Source organism: Salvelinus fontinalis, chromosome 13 (assembly GCF_029448725.1).
Source record: "Salvelinus fontinalis isolate EN_2023a chromosome 13, ASM2944872v1, whole genome shotgun sequence".
Classification (NCBI taxonomy): domain Eukaryota; kingdom Metazoa; phylum Chordata; class Actinopteri; order Salmoniformes; family Salmonidae; genus Salvelinus; species Salvelinus fontinalis.
Window position 1 is genome coordinate 41,322,934 of NC_074677.1, and position 15,287 is coordinate 41,338,220.

Genomic DNA, 15,287 nt, shown 5'->3' on the forward strand with positions numbered 1-15,287 from the left:
GTTCTTATTTTCCTCGATTAAGTTGGAAAAGTAGGATGATCGAGCAGCAGTGAGGGCTCTTCGGTACTGCACGGTACTGTCTTTCCAAGCTAGTCTTTCCAAGCTACTCATCATTATTCACGATTCATTCAGGATTATGCGTAATCATGGTAGCATCCACATTAATGGGCTCCCGACTGGCGCAGTGGTCTAAGGCACTGCATCTCAGTGCTAGAGGCGTGACTATAGACCCTGGGACGATTCCAGGCTGTATCACAACCGGCCGTGATTGGGAGTCTCATAGGGCGGCGCACAATTGGCGCAGCGTCGTCCGGGTTAGGGTTTGGCCGTGGTAGGCCGTCATTGTAAATAAGAAATTTGGTCTTAAATGACTTGCCTTAGAAGTGTTTAGAACCATATTCGTATTTATAATAAAAGTGAGACCAAACTGACACTACATTATTTACCATTCTTATTTACCAACTTTGATGTAGTCATTTGCGTGCTAGGAATATGGGACCAAATACTAAAACTTTGGACTACTTTATTAGTAAGAATCTTTAGGGGTGTCAATATTGTTGACCCCAACCTTTCTGAGAAAAAAATATAAACTTAAACAAAATCACTTTCTCTGAGCAATTGCATTAGTATAAAATATAATTTCCCCATTTATTTGAGCATACAATTTAGCTCTGTATTTTAGGGTGTCAATTTCAGAACCCCCTGTATATTTGTTGTCTTAAAGGGAGATTTGTTATGGATTTTGGTTTCTCTATCCATTTCGGGGTTGATTAGGTGTGGCACACTGATTGGAGTCACCTCATTAGTCAGGATGTGTTTCACCTGTGCTGACCAAGCTGGTTTTTAAGACCTGCTGGCCCAGTGCATCAGTTGGAGAGGAGGCGTTGGAAAAGCTACACCTCACCTTAGCGGAGATACGATTTACAGCGCCACCACTTTAATTAACCAAAAGAAGCCTGAGTTTTGTGTCTCCCCCCCATTTATTTTTCTCCATATTGTTTTGCTCTGTTTTACACCCTATCCTAAGTCTGTGTTTATTTCCTTTAGTGTCTTTTCTGAGTTCAATCTAGTGGGTTCTAAAACCCCCCTCCCTGTTGCTTTTCTAACTTTAAGTGTATACCACCATGGGTATCTTCCAGAACCCCGTTTGAAACCCTTAGTTTTTTTTTGTCTGAGTATCTTTGTTAGTTCCCTTTTCTGTGAGCGACGACATTTTGAGGTTGTCTTCTGGGAACATAAAACTGTCAAAATAAATACATAGGGTAGTGTATGTTATTCTCTTATGTAGGGTTATGGTAACAAGCTCTATATCGCTGTATGAGATGTATATGTGTGCTGGGAATTGACAGGAACCTCACGATACAATATTATCATGTAATTTAAGGGCCGATATGTATTGTAGGGTGTCCATCCACTCTGCATAGAGTGGGTGAAAACACGCTTTGGTGGTGATAGTTTCATTTCCTTATGTTATAAAATACATTTTATCAAGACAAATATGACTATTCATGTTCTGAATTGTTCAGTGGGGTCTCTCGAACATATCATTAGTATTATATCCAAAAAGTTGGATTTCGTAACCTAATAAATCCGATAATAAGCACAGAGCTCTGTTGACATAGCGATGCAGGTTTCTTGGAACAGCTTCTTTTACGTTTTATGCTGTCTTCAAAGTTGTTTCCGCGAGTCGCAAAAAGCTAAATTAGCATGACACGAGCTGAATTAAATGTAAAAACTTACGGTACACTCAGTGCACTGTTGACATTTAATAGAGATACACTTGTTTTTGTGTAAAATCTTTGGGAAAAGAACAGTAGTTTCGAATTAATATGAAAAGCGTATCCTAAAATATGAAAATACTACGTCATGTCTCAATCGATATTCATCTTACCTCTATATATTTTTTTTATGTCCTGCAGATTTGAGAAGATGACGAGTTCAACGGGAAAGTGAGCCTGTCAGGTAGCCAGTAGCCTTAATCTTTGCACAGAATCCAGCCTAGCTGACGCGATGTCATTTTTATGTTTTTCTGACACTTTTTTTCTCTGGCCTCCATTGATTTAGTCACCCTAATTCTGGACATCCTACAAGGGTAAAAACTCTTATATTTCAAGCAGATTACGATAGAGACATGAGGTTTTCTTAGATGATTATCAACACAATTAACCAATTGGTCAAAATATTTGTTTTTGATTGGACACCTTATGTATTGCGATTCCATACTGCGATTTTGTGATTCGATGTTCAAAACATATTGCTCACCATATTTCTGCTGCAGAGGGACAAGAGAGCCATGAGAAAAGTTTTGATCAATCATGGAAATAAAAGTACTGAAAACAAATTGAGTTTGGTGCAGGTACAGCCGACTAGCGCAAAAAATAATATTGCGATATATCACCAACAATTATATCCCGATATGTAACTGTATTTATTTTTCCACTCATCACTAATGATATATGTTATTCTCCTCTGTACGGTTATGGTAACAAGCTCTATATCGCTGACATATATTAACCTTTATTCTCCCTTTCCCTGTAGGGTTACGGTAACAAGGGCATAACGCTGTATGATATCCGTGCTGAGTTGAGCTGCAGGTATAAGGACCTGAGAGTTCCCTACAGAGCTCCTAACACCGAGGAGGTGTTTAACCTGCTCACCAAAGAGACACCTGAGACGTTCTATATAGGTAACACACACATCTTCTACATAGGTAACACACACATAAACTCAGCATAAAAAGAAGGACCCTGTCTTTCAAAGATAATTCGTAAAAATCCAAGTAGCTTCACAGATCTTCATTGTAAAGGGTTTTAACACAGTTTCCCATGCTTGTTCAGTGAACCATAAACAATTAATGAACATGCACCTGTGGATCGGTCGTTAAGATACTAACAGCTTACAGACGGTAGGCAATTAAGGTCACAGTTACGAAATCTTAGGACACTAAAGAGGCCTTTCTACTGACTCTGAAAAACACCAAAAGAAAGATGCCCAGGGTCCCTGCTCATCTGCGTGAACGTGCCTTAGGCATGCTGCAAGGAGGCATGAGGACTGCAGATGTGGCCAGGGCAATAAATTGCAATGTCCGTACTGTGAGATGCCTAAAACAGAGCTACAGGGAGACAGGACGGACAGGATCAGTGCTCAGACTGTCCGCAATAGGCTGAGAGAGGCTGGACTGAGGGCTTGTAGGCCTGTTGTAAGGCAGGTCCTCACCAGACATCACCGGCAACAACATCGCCTATGGGCACAAACCCACCGTCACTGGACCAGACAGAACCGGCAAAAGTGCTCTTTACTGACGAGTCGCGGTTTTGTCTCACCAGGGGTGATGGTCGGATTCGCGTTTATCGTTGAAGGAATGAGCGTTACACCGAGGCCTGTACTCTGGAGCGGGATTGATTTGGAGGTGGAGGGTCCGTCATGGTCTGGGGCGTTGTGTCACAGCATCATCGGACTGAGCTTGTTGTCATTGCAGGCAATCTCAACGCTGTGCGTTACAGGGAAGACATCCTCCTCCCTCATGTGGTACCCTTCCTGCAGGCTCATCCTGACATGACCCTCCAGCATGACAATGCCACCAGCCATACTGCTCGTTCTGTGTGATTTCCTGCAAGACAGGAATGTCAGTGTTCTGCCATGGCCAGCGAAGAGCCCAGATCTCAATCCCATTGAGCATGTCTGGGACCTGTTGGATCGGAGGGTGAGGGCTAGGGCTATTCCCCACCGAGATATGTCCGATAACTTGCAGGTGCCTTCGTGGAAGAGTGGGGTAACATCTCACAGTAAGAACTGGCAAATCTGGTGCAGTCCATGAGGAGGAGATGCACTGCACTACTTAATGCAGCTGGTGGCCACACCAGATACTGACTGTTACTTTTGATTTTGGCCCCACTTTGTTCAGGAACACATTATTCCATTTCTGTTAGTCACATGTCTGTGGAACTTGTTCAGTTTATGTCTCAGTTGTTGAATCTTGTTATGTTCATACAAATATTTACACATGTTAAGTTCACTGAAAATAAACGCAGTTGACAGTGAGAGGACGTTTATTTTTTTGCCAAGTTTACATACACACACCTTTACATTCTATGTAGCTAACACAAATACTGCTCACATACTCACGACCTTGTCTCTCCTCTCCCTCCCCGTTCGTCTCCAGGTAAGCTGATCACCAGTGTCGTGACAGGCATTGCTCACCGGCGCCCACAAGGGGAGAGTTATGACCAGGCCATCAGGAACGACTCTACCGGGCTGTGGCAGTGCCCCTTCTGTCAACAGGACAACTTCCCTGAACTCAGCGAGGTGAGAGACCCTCACCCCATGGCTTCTGACTTTAAGCCTCTCGCTCATTTCCCTCATTACCCATTGATGACTTTAAATGGTGGTTTTGGAAATAAAAGATTTGGAGACTTTAGAGGAAACTTCTGTTCTATGTTTTGGTTTGTGTTCCTCTTCTTATTCCTCTCTCTCCCTGCCCCTTCCCCACATCTTCCTATTGCTTTCTTTCTCCTCTATCTGTTTTTCTCTCGCTCGCTCCCTTCCTCTTCCTCTCTCCCTTCCTGTCTCCTCTTCCCCTCTCTCTGCTAGGTGTGGAACCATTTTGACAGTGGATCGTGTCCAGGCCAGGCCATCGGCGTGAGGTCTCGAATGGACAACGGTGTCCAGGGCTTCATCCCCACCAAGTTCCTCAGTGACAAGGTGGTCAAGCATCCTGAGGAGAGGGTCAAGGTGAGACACACGCTATCTCTCTCTTTCTCACACACACACACACCGCCCAGCACTAACACATCTGAATCAAGTAATCATGCAGGTCTTGTAGCTCTCTAGGCCTTGGGTAAGAGAAATCTTCTACAGTTGTTTCCAGGAGTTAGTTGAGTTCCTGTACAAGTGTTCACCCGTCTCCCCTCCTCCCTCTCCCAGGTGGGTATGACAGTACACTGTCGCATCATGAAGATTGACATTGAGAAGTTCAACGTGGACCTGACGTGTCGTACGTCTGACCTGATGGATAAGAACAACGAGTGGAAGCTTCCTAAGGACACCTACTACGACTTTGACGCAGAGACAGAAGACACTAAGGCAGAGGAGGAACTCAAGAAGAAGCAACAGAGAACCAGTAGGTATACACGACGAGTAAACATTTACATTACATTACATTTAAGTCATTTAGCAGACGCTCTTATCCAGAGCGACTTACAAATTGGTGCATTCACCTTATGACATCCAGTGGAACAGCCACTTTACAATAGTGCATCTAGATCTTTTAAGGGGGGGGGGGGGGGGGCAGAAGGATTGCTTTATCCTAGGTATTCCTTGAAGAGGTGGGGTTTCAGGTGTCTCCGGAAGGTGGTGATTGACTCCGCTGTCCTGGCATCGTGAGGGAGTTTGTTCCACCATTGGGGTGCCAGAGCAGCGAACAGTTTTGACTGGGCTGAGCGGGAACTGTACTTCCTCAGTGGTAGGGAGGCGAGCAGGCCAGAGGTGGATGAACGCAGTGCCCTTGTTTGGGTGTAGGGCCTGATCAGAGCCTGAAGGTACTGAGGTGCCGTTCCCCTCACAGCTCCGTAGGCAAGCACCATGGTCTTGTAGCGGATGCGAGCTTCAACTGGAAGCCAGTGGAGAGAGCGGAGGAGCGGGGTGACGTGAGAGAACTTGGGAAGGTTGAACACCAGACGGGCTGCGGCGTTCTGGATGAGTTGTAGGGGTTTAATGGCACAGGCAGGGAGCCCAGCCAACAGCGAGTTGCAGTAATCCAGACGGGAGATGACAAGTGCCTGGATTAGGACCTGCGCCGCTTCCTGTGTGAGGCAGGGTCGTACTCTGCGGATGTTGTAGAGCATGAACCTACAGGAACGGGCCACCGCCTTGATGTTGGTGGAGAACGACAGGGTGTTGTCCAGGATCACGCCAAGGTTCTTAGCGCTCTGGGAGGAGGACACAATGGAGTTGTCAACCGTGATGGCGAGATCATGGAACGGACAGTCCTTCCCCGGGAGGAAGAGCAGCTCCGTCTTGCCGAGGTTCAGCTTGAGGTGGTGATCCGTCATCCACACTGATATGTCTGCCAGACATGCAGAGATGCGATTCGCCACCTGGTCATCAGAAGGGGGAAAGGAGAAGATTAATTGTGTGTCGTCTGCATAGCAATGATAGGAGAGACCATGTGAGGTTATGACAGAGCCAAGTGACTTGGTGTATAGCGAGAATAGGAGAGGGCCTAGAACAGAGCCCTGGGGGACACCAGTGGTGAGAGCGCGTGGTGAGGAGACAGATTCTCGCCACGCCACCTGGTAGGAGCGACCTGTCAGGTAGGACGCAATCCAAGCGTGGGCCGCGCCGGAGATGCCCAACTCGGAGAGGGTGGAGAGGAGGATCTGATGGTTCACAGTATCGAAGGCAGCCGATAGGTCTAGAAGGATGAGAGCAGAGGAGAGAGAGTTAGCTTTAGCAGTGCGGAGCGCCTCCGTGATACAGAGAAGAGCAGTCTCAGTTGAGTGACTAGTCTTGAAACCTGACTGATTTGGATCAAGAAGGTCATTCTGAGAGAGATAGCAGGAGAGCTGGCCAAGGACGGCACGTTCAAGAGTTTTGGAGAGAAAAGAAAGAAGGGATACTGGTCTGTAGTTGTTGACATCGGAGGGATCGAGTGTAGGTTTTTTCAGAAGGGGTGCAACTCTCGCTCTCTTGAAGACGGAAGGGACGTAGCCAGCGGTCAAGGATGAGTTGATGAGCGAGGTGAGGTAAGGTAGAAGGTCTCCGGAAATGGTCTGGAGAAGAGAGGAGGGGATAGGGTCAAGCGGGCAGGTTGTTGGGCGGCCGGCCGTCACAAGACGCGAGATTTCATCTGGAGAGAGAGGGGAGAAAGAGGTCAAAGCACAGGGTTGGGCAGTGTGAGCAGAACCAGCGGTGTCGTTTGACTTAGCAAACGAGGATCGGATGTCGTCGACCTTCTTTTCAAAATGGTTGACGAAGTCGTCTGCAGAGAGGGAGGGGGGGGGGGGGGGGGCGGAGGATTCAGGAGGGAGGAGAAGGTGGCAAAGAGCTTCCTAGGGTTAGAGGCAGATGCTTGGAATTTAGAGTGGTAGAAAGTGGCTTTAGCAGCAGAGACAGAAGAGGAAAATGTAGAGAGGAGGGAGTGAAAGGATGCCAGGTCCGCAGGGAGGCGAGTTTTCCTCCATTTCCGCTCGGCTGCCCGGAGCCCTGTTCTGTGAGCTCGCAATGAGTCGTCGAGCCACGGAGCGGGAGGGGAGGACCGAGCCGGCCTGGAGGATAGGGGACATAGAGAGTCAAAGGATGCAGAAAGGGAGGAGAGGAGGGTTGAGGAGGCAGAATCAGGAGATAGGTTGGAGAAGGTTTGGGCAGAGGGAAGAGATGATAGGATGGAAGAGGAGAGAGTAGCGGGGGAGAGAGAGCGGAGGTTGGGACGGCGCGATACCATCCGAGTAGGGGCAGTGTGGGAAGTGTTGGATGAGAGCGAGAGGGAAAAGGATACAAGGTAGTGGTCGGAGACTTGGAGGGGAGTTGCAATGAGGTTAGTGGAAGAACAGCATCTAGTAAAGATGAGGTCAAGCGTATTGCCTGCCTTGTGAGTAGGGGGGGAAGGTGAGAGGGTGAGGTCAAAAGAGGAGAGGAGTGGAAAGAAGGAGGCAGAGAGGAATGAGTCAAAGGTAGACATGGGGAGGTTAAAGTCACCCAGAACTGTGAGAGGTGAGCCGTCCTCAGGAAAGGAGCTTATCAAGGCATCAAGCTCATTGATGAACTCTCCAAGGGAACCTGGAGGGCGATAAATGATAAGGATGTTAAGCTTGAAAGGGCTGGTAACTGTGACAGCATGGAATTCAAAGGAGGCGATAGACAGATGGGTATGTGGAGAAAGAGAGAATGACCACTTGGGAGAGATGAGGATCCCGGTGCCACCACCCCGCTGACCAGAAGGTCTCGGGGTGTGCGAGAACACGTGGGCAGACGAAGAGAGAGCAGTAGGAGTAGCAGTGTTATCTGTGGTGAGCCATGTTTCCGTCAGTGCCAGGAAGTCGAGGGACTGGAGGGACGCATAGGCTGAGATGAGCTCTGCCTTGTTGGCCGCAGATCGGCAGTTCCAGAGGCTACCGGAGACCTGGAACTCCACGTGGGTCGTGCGGGCTGGGACCACCAGGTTAGGGTGGGCGCGGCCACGCGGTGTGAAGCGTTTGTATGGTCTGTGCAGAGAGGAGAGAACAGGGATAGACAGACACATGGTTGACAGGCTACAGAAGAGGCTACGCTAATGCAATGGAGATTAGAATGACAAGTGGGCTACACGTCTCGAATGTTCAGAAAGTTAAGCTTACGTTGCAAAAAAATAAAAATAAAATACAAGATCTTATTGACTAAAATGATATAGTACTGCTGGCTGGTGAAGTAGCCTGGCTAGCAGTGGCTACGTTGTTGAAAGTGAAGCTGGCTAGGTAACCTCGACAATTTCACTAAATTTCTCTAAACTACACAATTATCATGGATACAAGGACAGCAAAGACAACTAGCTAACACTACGCTAATCAAGTCGTCCCGTTGTAATGTAAGTTTCTACAGTGCTGCTATTCGGTAGAAGTTGGCTAGCTAGCAGTGTTGGCTAGGTAGGAGGACGGCAGCGCGGCAGGCGAAAAATAGCTGGCTAGGTAACCGATAATTACTCAAAGCTACACAATTATCTTAGATAAAAAGATAGCAAAGAAAACTATGTAGCTAGCTAACACTACACAAGTCAAGTCGTTCCGTTGTAATGTAATCGTTTCTACAGTGCTGCTAATCGGTGGCTAGCTGGCTAGCTAGCAGGGTTGACTACGTTACGTTACGTTACGTTAGGGCGAGAATACCTGGCTAGCGAACCTCAGCGAACCTTGATAACTACACAATTATCACCGATACAAAGACGGCTATGGAGCCAGCTAAGTAGCTAGCTAAGATCGAACAAATACAAATCAAAGATAGCAAAGACAACTGTGTAGTCAGCCAACACTACACTGATCAAGTCGTTCCGTTGTAATGCACTCGTTTCTACAATGCTGCTATTCGGTGGCAAGCTGGCTAGCTAGCAGTGTTGGCTACGTTGCGTTACGTTAGGGCGAAAATAGCTGGCTGGCGAACCTCAATAACTACACAATTATGTTTGATGCAAAGACGGCTATGTAGCTAGCTAAGATCAAACAAATCAAACCGTTGTACTGTAGTGAAAATGAAAATCAGACCGTTGTACTATAATGAAATGTAATGAAAAGTTTATACTACTATTCGGTAGACGGTGGACGTTTGCTAGCTGCTGGGCAGATAGCAGTGTGGACTACGATAGACGACGGAATACGATAATTACGCAATTATCTTTTATACACAGACGGCTAAGTAGCTAGCTAAGAAGAAATTGCTAAGGTTAGACAAATTAAACCGTTGTACTATAATGAAATGTAATGAAAATGAAATGAAAAGTTATACTACCTGCCGAGCGAATGCAAATGCGACCGCTCGCTCCAAACCGGATGTTAAAAAATGAGATGAGATCTCTGGTAAAGACTACTTACTGGTTTGGTAGAGAAATGGCCACAGTCGTAGAGCTCTGGTAAAGACGACTTGCTGCTTACTCCATGATGCCCATCTTTACTGGAGCCCAGTCATTTAGGTGGTAGTCCTCCAAGGAGTCTGACTAAACAATAGTATACAGAGAATAAACTGTCAGAGCCAGTTAGGGCTGGCACAATTACCGTGTAACAGTGTAATCGACGGTTATGGATGAAGACTGTCATGAAAATAACATAATGACTTAAAACACTTTTTTGTGGAAAGAACAGCTGACTGAAGATGGGACGGCCGGGCATCCGTTTCTGGTGTAGCATGGACTCTACAGTAACATGGGCATTAAACTTTTTTGCACCTTGCTGAAACAAGCAAGGTTTTGTAGCAAACAAGTCTTTGGCTGCCTAGGCAATGACCTCCTTCTTGCAGCACATGCAGGAATGGAGAAGAGGAGAAAGTGTGCATTAAAAAACAGAAAATGATTTTTTTTACATTTATTTGAACTTAACCTTACTCGTCCCTTTCTCACTTTCCTCTCCTTCCTCTGTCTGTCTTTCCGCCCTTTTCTCCTGCTCCTTTTTCTCCTGCTCCATAGCCTATATAAAACGTGTGATCGCCCATCCATCGTTTCACAACATCAACTTCAAGCAGGCTGAGAAGATGATGGAGTCCATGGACCAGGGAGATGTTGTAATCAGGCCCAGCAGCAAGGGAGAAAACCACCTCACTGTCACATGGAAGGTATGGAGGGAGAGGGGGAAAGGGAGGAGTGCTTTCAATGAGTGTATTGACAGAGGCTTGTAATATACGTAATGTTCATTCATGGACCACCAGGTTGGTTAGTTGATTGATTATTGTTTTGGGATGCTAATTCTTGTTGTAGGTGGCTGATGGTATCTACCAGCATGTGGATGTGAGAGAGGAGGGCAAGGAGAACGCCTTCAGCCTGGGACACACACTTTGGATCTACACAGAGGTACCTCAGTGGCACACGCGCGCAAAGTGTGTACGTGCGTGCATTATTCACATGCTTAAAGAGATCCGACCAAATTCACATAGAAAAGTGAGTTATAGGTCTGTCATTGAAAGCAAGTTTGATACGCGGAAGATCCTTTCTATGTGCGGTATTTCTATGCTTCCTGTCCATCCTTTTTTTTTTTTTTTTTGCGTCTTTTTACTTTAGGTTTTGTACATCAGCTTCGAACTGCTGAAAATACGATATCTCTAGTTATTTAAAATATATTTCACATTGAATTATAGTAAGATGATTCTCTACTGCACTATACATTGCTTTTTGTCACGTAAGTAATTAGGCAAACATTTAAAAAGTTTAGCAACAAAGGCAATATATGGGTAAGGAAGGGAATTCACCATGCATTTTCTGTATTCAGGGTTCACACAGATATCGTTTTAAAGTTTGTTTTACTATTGACAGGTACAGCTGATTTCAGGATTGTATATCAGTTTGTTCCGCTTAAATATAAGTCATCTGATTTATTCATTTCAGTCTCTGAATTTTTTAATAAAACTTTTCGCTGCCAGCTCCTGATATCAGGGCATAAAAACTACAATCTGTCTCCTGAATTAGCCTAGTGCGCATTTTTGCCCAGCTGGCGCCAAACTTCATATATACTGCACTTTAAAACTCCTTTGTTAGTTATACAATCATGTAACTTAGAAATTCGCCGGAAAGTAACTAGTCTTGGAACTGTGACAATGGGCAGCCTCTCCCCGCTTGGCACGATGAGATACAGTACCTTCAGAAAGTATTCATACCCTTTGACTTATTCCACATGTTGTGTTACAGCCCGAATTCCAAACGGATTTCAATAAAACAAAATCTCAGTGATCTACACACAATACTTGCCATAGATTTTCAAAACTGTAAACCGGCCACTCAGGAACATTCAGTCTTCTTGGTAACCAGTATAGATTTGGCCTTGTGTTTTAGGTTATTGTCTTGCTGAAAGGTTAATTCATTTCATTTCCCGGTGTCTGGTGGAAGGCAGACTGAACCAGGTTTTCCTCGCGGATCTTGCCTGTGCTTAACTCCTTTCCGTTTATTTTTTATCCTGAGAAACTCCCCAGTACTTAACGATAACAAGCATATCCATAACATGATGCAGCCACCACAATGCTTGAAAATATGGAGTGGTACTCTGTGGATTTTCCCCAAACATAACACTTTGTAGTCAAGACAAAACGGGAATTGCGTTACCACATTTTTTCAGTATTTCTTTAGTGCCTTGTTGCAAACCGGATGCATGTTTTGGAATATTTTTATTCTGTACAGGCTTCTTCCTTTTCACTCTGTCAATTAGGTTAGTATTGTGGAGTAACTACAATGTTGTTGAATGCAATATTAATGCCTCCAGAGGCCTCCGGAGTGGCGCGTCCGTCTAGCGCACTGCATCACTACAGACCCGGGTTCGATCCCAGGCTGTGTCACAACCGGCCATGATTGGGAGTCCCATAGGGCTTCGCACAATTGGTCCAGCGTCGTCCGGGGGGAGGGGGGGGGGGGGCTTAACTTGGCTCATTGCACTCTCGTGGCGGGCCGGGCGCCTGCAGGCTGACTTCGGTCGTCAGTTGAATGGTGTTTCCTCCGACACATTGGTGCGGCCAGGTTCCGGGTTAAGTGAAGAAGCACAGTTTGGCGGTCATGTTTCGGAGGACACATGACGAGATTTTCGGCTCCCGGGCCCATGGAGTTCCAGCAATGAGATAAGATTTAAAAAAGAGGGTAAAAATAAAAATGAATGCATTCAAACTGAAGAAATGCTCAACCGAAATGAATCAGAGAGGTGGGGAGGCTGCCTTAATTAATATCCACGTCATCATCGCCCGGGGAGCAGTTGTTGTTGCGGGTTAACTGCCTTTCTTTCTCAAATTTGTTGATAAAATCGGACTTTATTAATATAACGAGTAATCCAGGAATGTTATGGGTTAATTGACCAGGGAAAACTAGCAACTCTACAGATTGCAATGGCTAAATGAATTCCAGACACTATGGGTCCGCGGAGCTCCTCCTCGCCACTCTATGGCAGAATGTTTTCTATATATTTAGCCTTTAAAGGGATAGTTCACCCAAAATGCAAAATTACATATTGGTTTCCTTACCCTGTAAGCAGTCTATGGACAAGGTATGACAGCAATCCATAAATGCTTCCACATGCTAACGTTTTAGCATTTGTGGCACAAATCACATTCAAGTCATGGGACCGAGATTAGCATTTTTGGCGCATCACGTTCAAATCATCTATAAGTGACTTTGCTGAGCTTCACAGTTAATTTTAGGGCATACAAAGTTGATTTACTGTTTAACGGATTATAATTTTTTTATGCAAGGCAAACGAGCAGAAAAAAATGTATGTATGAAAAACGTCTAAGCAATTTAGACATTTTGTAAAATACTAAACGACCTCAGTACAACACCTAGTGACTTTAGATATAATGGTGTTGGAATGACAGTCACAGGGCCATTTGGGTCAACTGTCCGTTTAATTGTGTTTTGAATCTCAAACAAATATTTCTTTATTTGTCTCTCTTTCTGTAGGAGTTTGAGGATCTTGATGAGATCACAGCTCGTTATATTCAGCCAATGGCAGCGTTTGCTCGCGACCTCCTGGGACATAAGTACTTCCAGGACTGTAACGGAGGGGACAAGAAGGTATGGTGGTGTGAATATTGCCATAACCACAGGAAGTGGCACAGAGTATTCGTGTTTATTTTGATCAACCTCAAGTATCTCACAGAGTATTTGTTTTACAAAGACTTACAAAGAAACTAACCTCCTTTCTGTCTATAAAACATGTTTAATCTCTCCAGTGACAATTGTTTAGTTCTATTGTTCTCTATTTATAGAGCTACATATCTTTTTATTCATCCACTCATCTTTTCTGACCCTCTTTCTTTCTCTTCCTCCCTCGGTCTGTGTAGAAAATGGAGGAGTTGTTGATTAGGTGTAAAAAGGAAAAGCCTGCGTTCATCCCCTATTTTGTCTCAGCCTGTAAAGACCTGCCAGGGAAGTTCATACTTGGGTACCAACCTCGCGGAAAACCACGGTGAGTTACCATGACTACAGCTAACTAACCCTAACCATGCTGAGTTACCATGACTACACTTAACTAACCCAAACCACGGTGAGTAACCATGACTACAGCTAACCTAACTCAAACCACTGTGAGTTACCATGACTACAGCTAACTAACCCTAAATCCTGTCCCCTTATCCAGCCAGAGGTGATATGATCCTGAAGTAGCCTCAAAGCACTTCATGATGACCGAAGTGAGTGCTATGGGGCGATAGTAATTTAGTTCAGTTACCTTTGCTTTCTTGGTTACAGGAACAATCGTGGCCATCTTGAAGCATGTAGGGACAGCAGGGAGAGATTGAATATGTCCACTGGTCTGCACGTGCTCTGATGACATGGCTAGGGATGCCGTCTGGGCCGGCAGCTTTGCGAGATTTAACACGCTTAAATGTCTTACTCACGTCGGCCATGGAGAAGGAGAGCCCACAGTCCTTGGTAGCGGGACGCGTCAGTGGCACCCTCAGAGGGCGAAGGTATTTAGCTTGTCTTCGGTAGCGTTTTCCTCTAATTTGCTTTGTTAAAATCCCCAGCTACAATAAATGCTGCCTCGGGACATGTGGTTTCCAGTTTGTATAAATTCCAGTGAAGTTCTTTGAGTGCTGTCGTGGTATCGGCTTGAGGGTGAATATACACGGCTGTGACTAACCGAAAATAATTATCTTGGGAGGTAATACATTTGATTGGGGTATTCTAGGTCGGGTGAACAAAAGGACTTTAGTTCCTGTATGTTATCACAATCACACCATGAGTAGTTAATCATGAAACATACACCCCCGCCCTTCTTCCCGGAGAGATAATTATTCCTGTCTGTGTGATGAACTGAGAACCCAACTGGCTGTACGGACTCAGGCAGTGTATCCCCAAAGGAGCCATGTTTCCGTGAAACAGAGTATTTTAGAATCCCTGATGTCTTCCTGGAAGGAAATCCAGAGACTGAACAATAGCGAGTAATATACTCGGAAGCGGTGGGTGGTGTGCGCGCCTCCTGAGTCGGACTAGAAGTCCACTCCGAATACCTCTTCTCCGCCGGCTGGGTTTTGGATCAGTCTCTGGAATCAGTTCAATTGCCCTGGGGGGTACGAACAAAGGATCCGTTTCGGAAAAGTGATATTCCTGATGGTAATGCTGATAAGTTACCGCCGCTCTGATATCCAAAAGTAGTTCCCGGCTGTATGTAATAACACAACAAAAACTCTGGGCTAATAATGTGAGAAATAACACACCCCAAATTATTACGTAATCACTCCTGCGTTGTCTTGGCTGTCTGCTTAGGGTCGTTGTCCTCTTGGAAGGTGAACCTTCACCCCAGTCAGGTCCTGAGCGCTCTGGAGAAGGTTTTCCATCAAGGATCTCTCTGTACTTTGCTCTCTTCATCTTTGCCTCGATCTTGACTAGTCTCCCAGCCTTTTACAGAGGAGTGGCTTCCGTCTGGCCACTCTACCGTAAAGGCCTGATTGGTGGAGTGCTGATTGGTGGAGTGCTGGTTGTCCTTCTGGAAAGGATGAAATAACACATATGGAATCATGTAGTAACCAAAAAACTGTTAAACAAATCAAAACAGAAATGTCTCTTTTTCAGGACCCTGTCTTTCAAAGATCATTCGTAAAAATCCAAATAACTTCACAGATCTTCACTGTAAAGGGAC

The 15,287-nt window shown here is 45.5% G+C and overlaps 1 protein-coding gene across 1 annotated transcript in view; it reads left to right on the top strand.

Annotated features, from left to right (window-relative positions):
* LOC129868695 (transcription elongation factor SPT6) overlaps positions 1–15,287 on the top strand; it is a 65,591-nt gene that overhangs the window by 33,257 nt on the left and 17,047 nt on the right. Inside the window, exons 26-33 of the mRNA XM_055942873.1 lie at positions 2,539–2,686; positions 4,163–4,305; positions 4,591–4,731; positions 4,924–5,119; positions 10,145–10,290; positions 10,433–10,525; positions 13,106–13,219; positions 13,489–13,613. Of these exons, the coding sequence (XP_055798848.1) occupies positions 2,539–2,686; positions 4,163–4,305; positions 4,591–4,731; positions 4,924–5,119; positions 10,145–10,290; positions 10,433–10,525; positions 13,106–13,219; positions 13,489–13,613 (1,106 nt within the window). The remainder of the gene's footprint in view (positions 1–2,538; positions 2,687–4,162; positions 4,306–4,590; positions 4,732–4,923; positions 5,120–10,144; positions 10,291–10,432; positions 10,526–13,105; positions 13,220–13,488; positions 13,614–15,287) is intronic.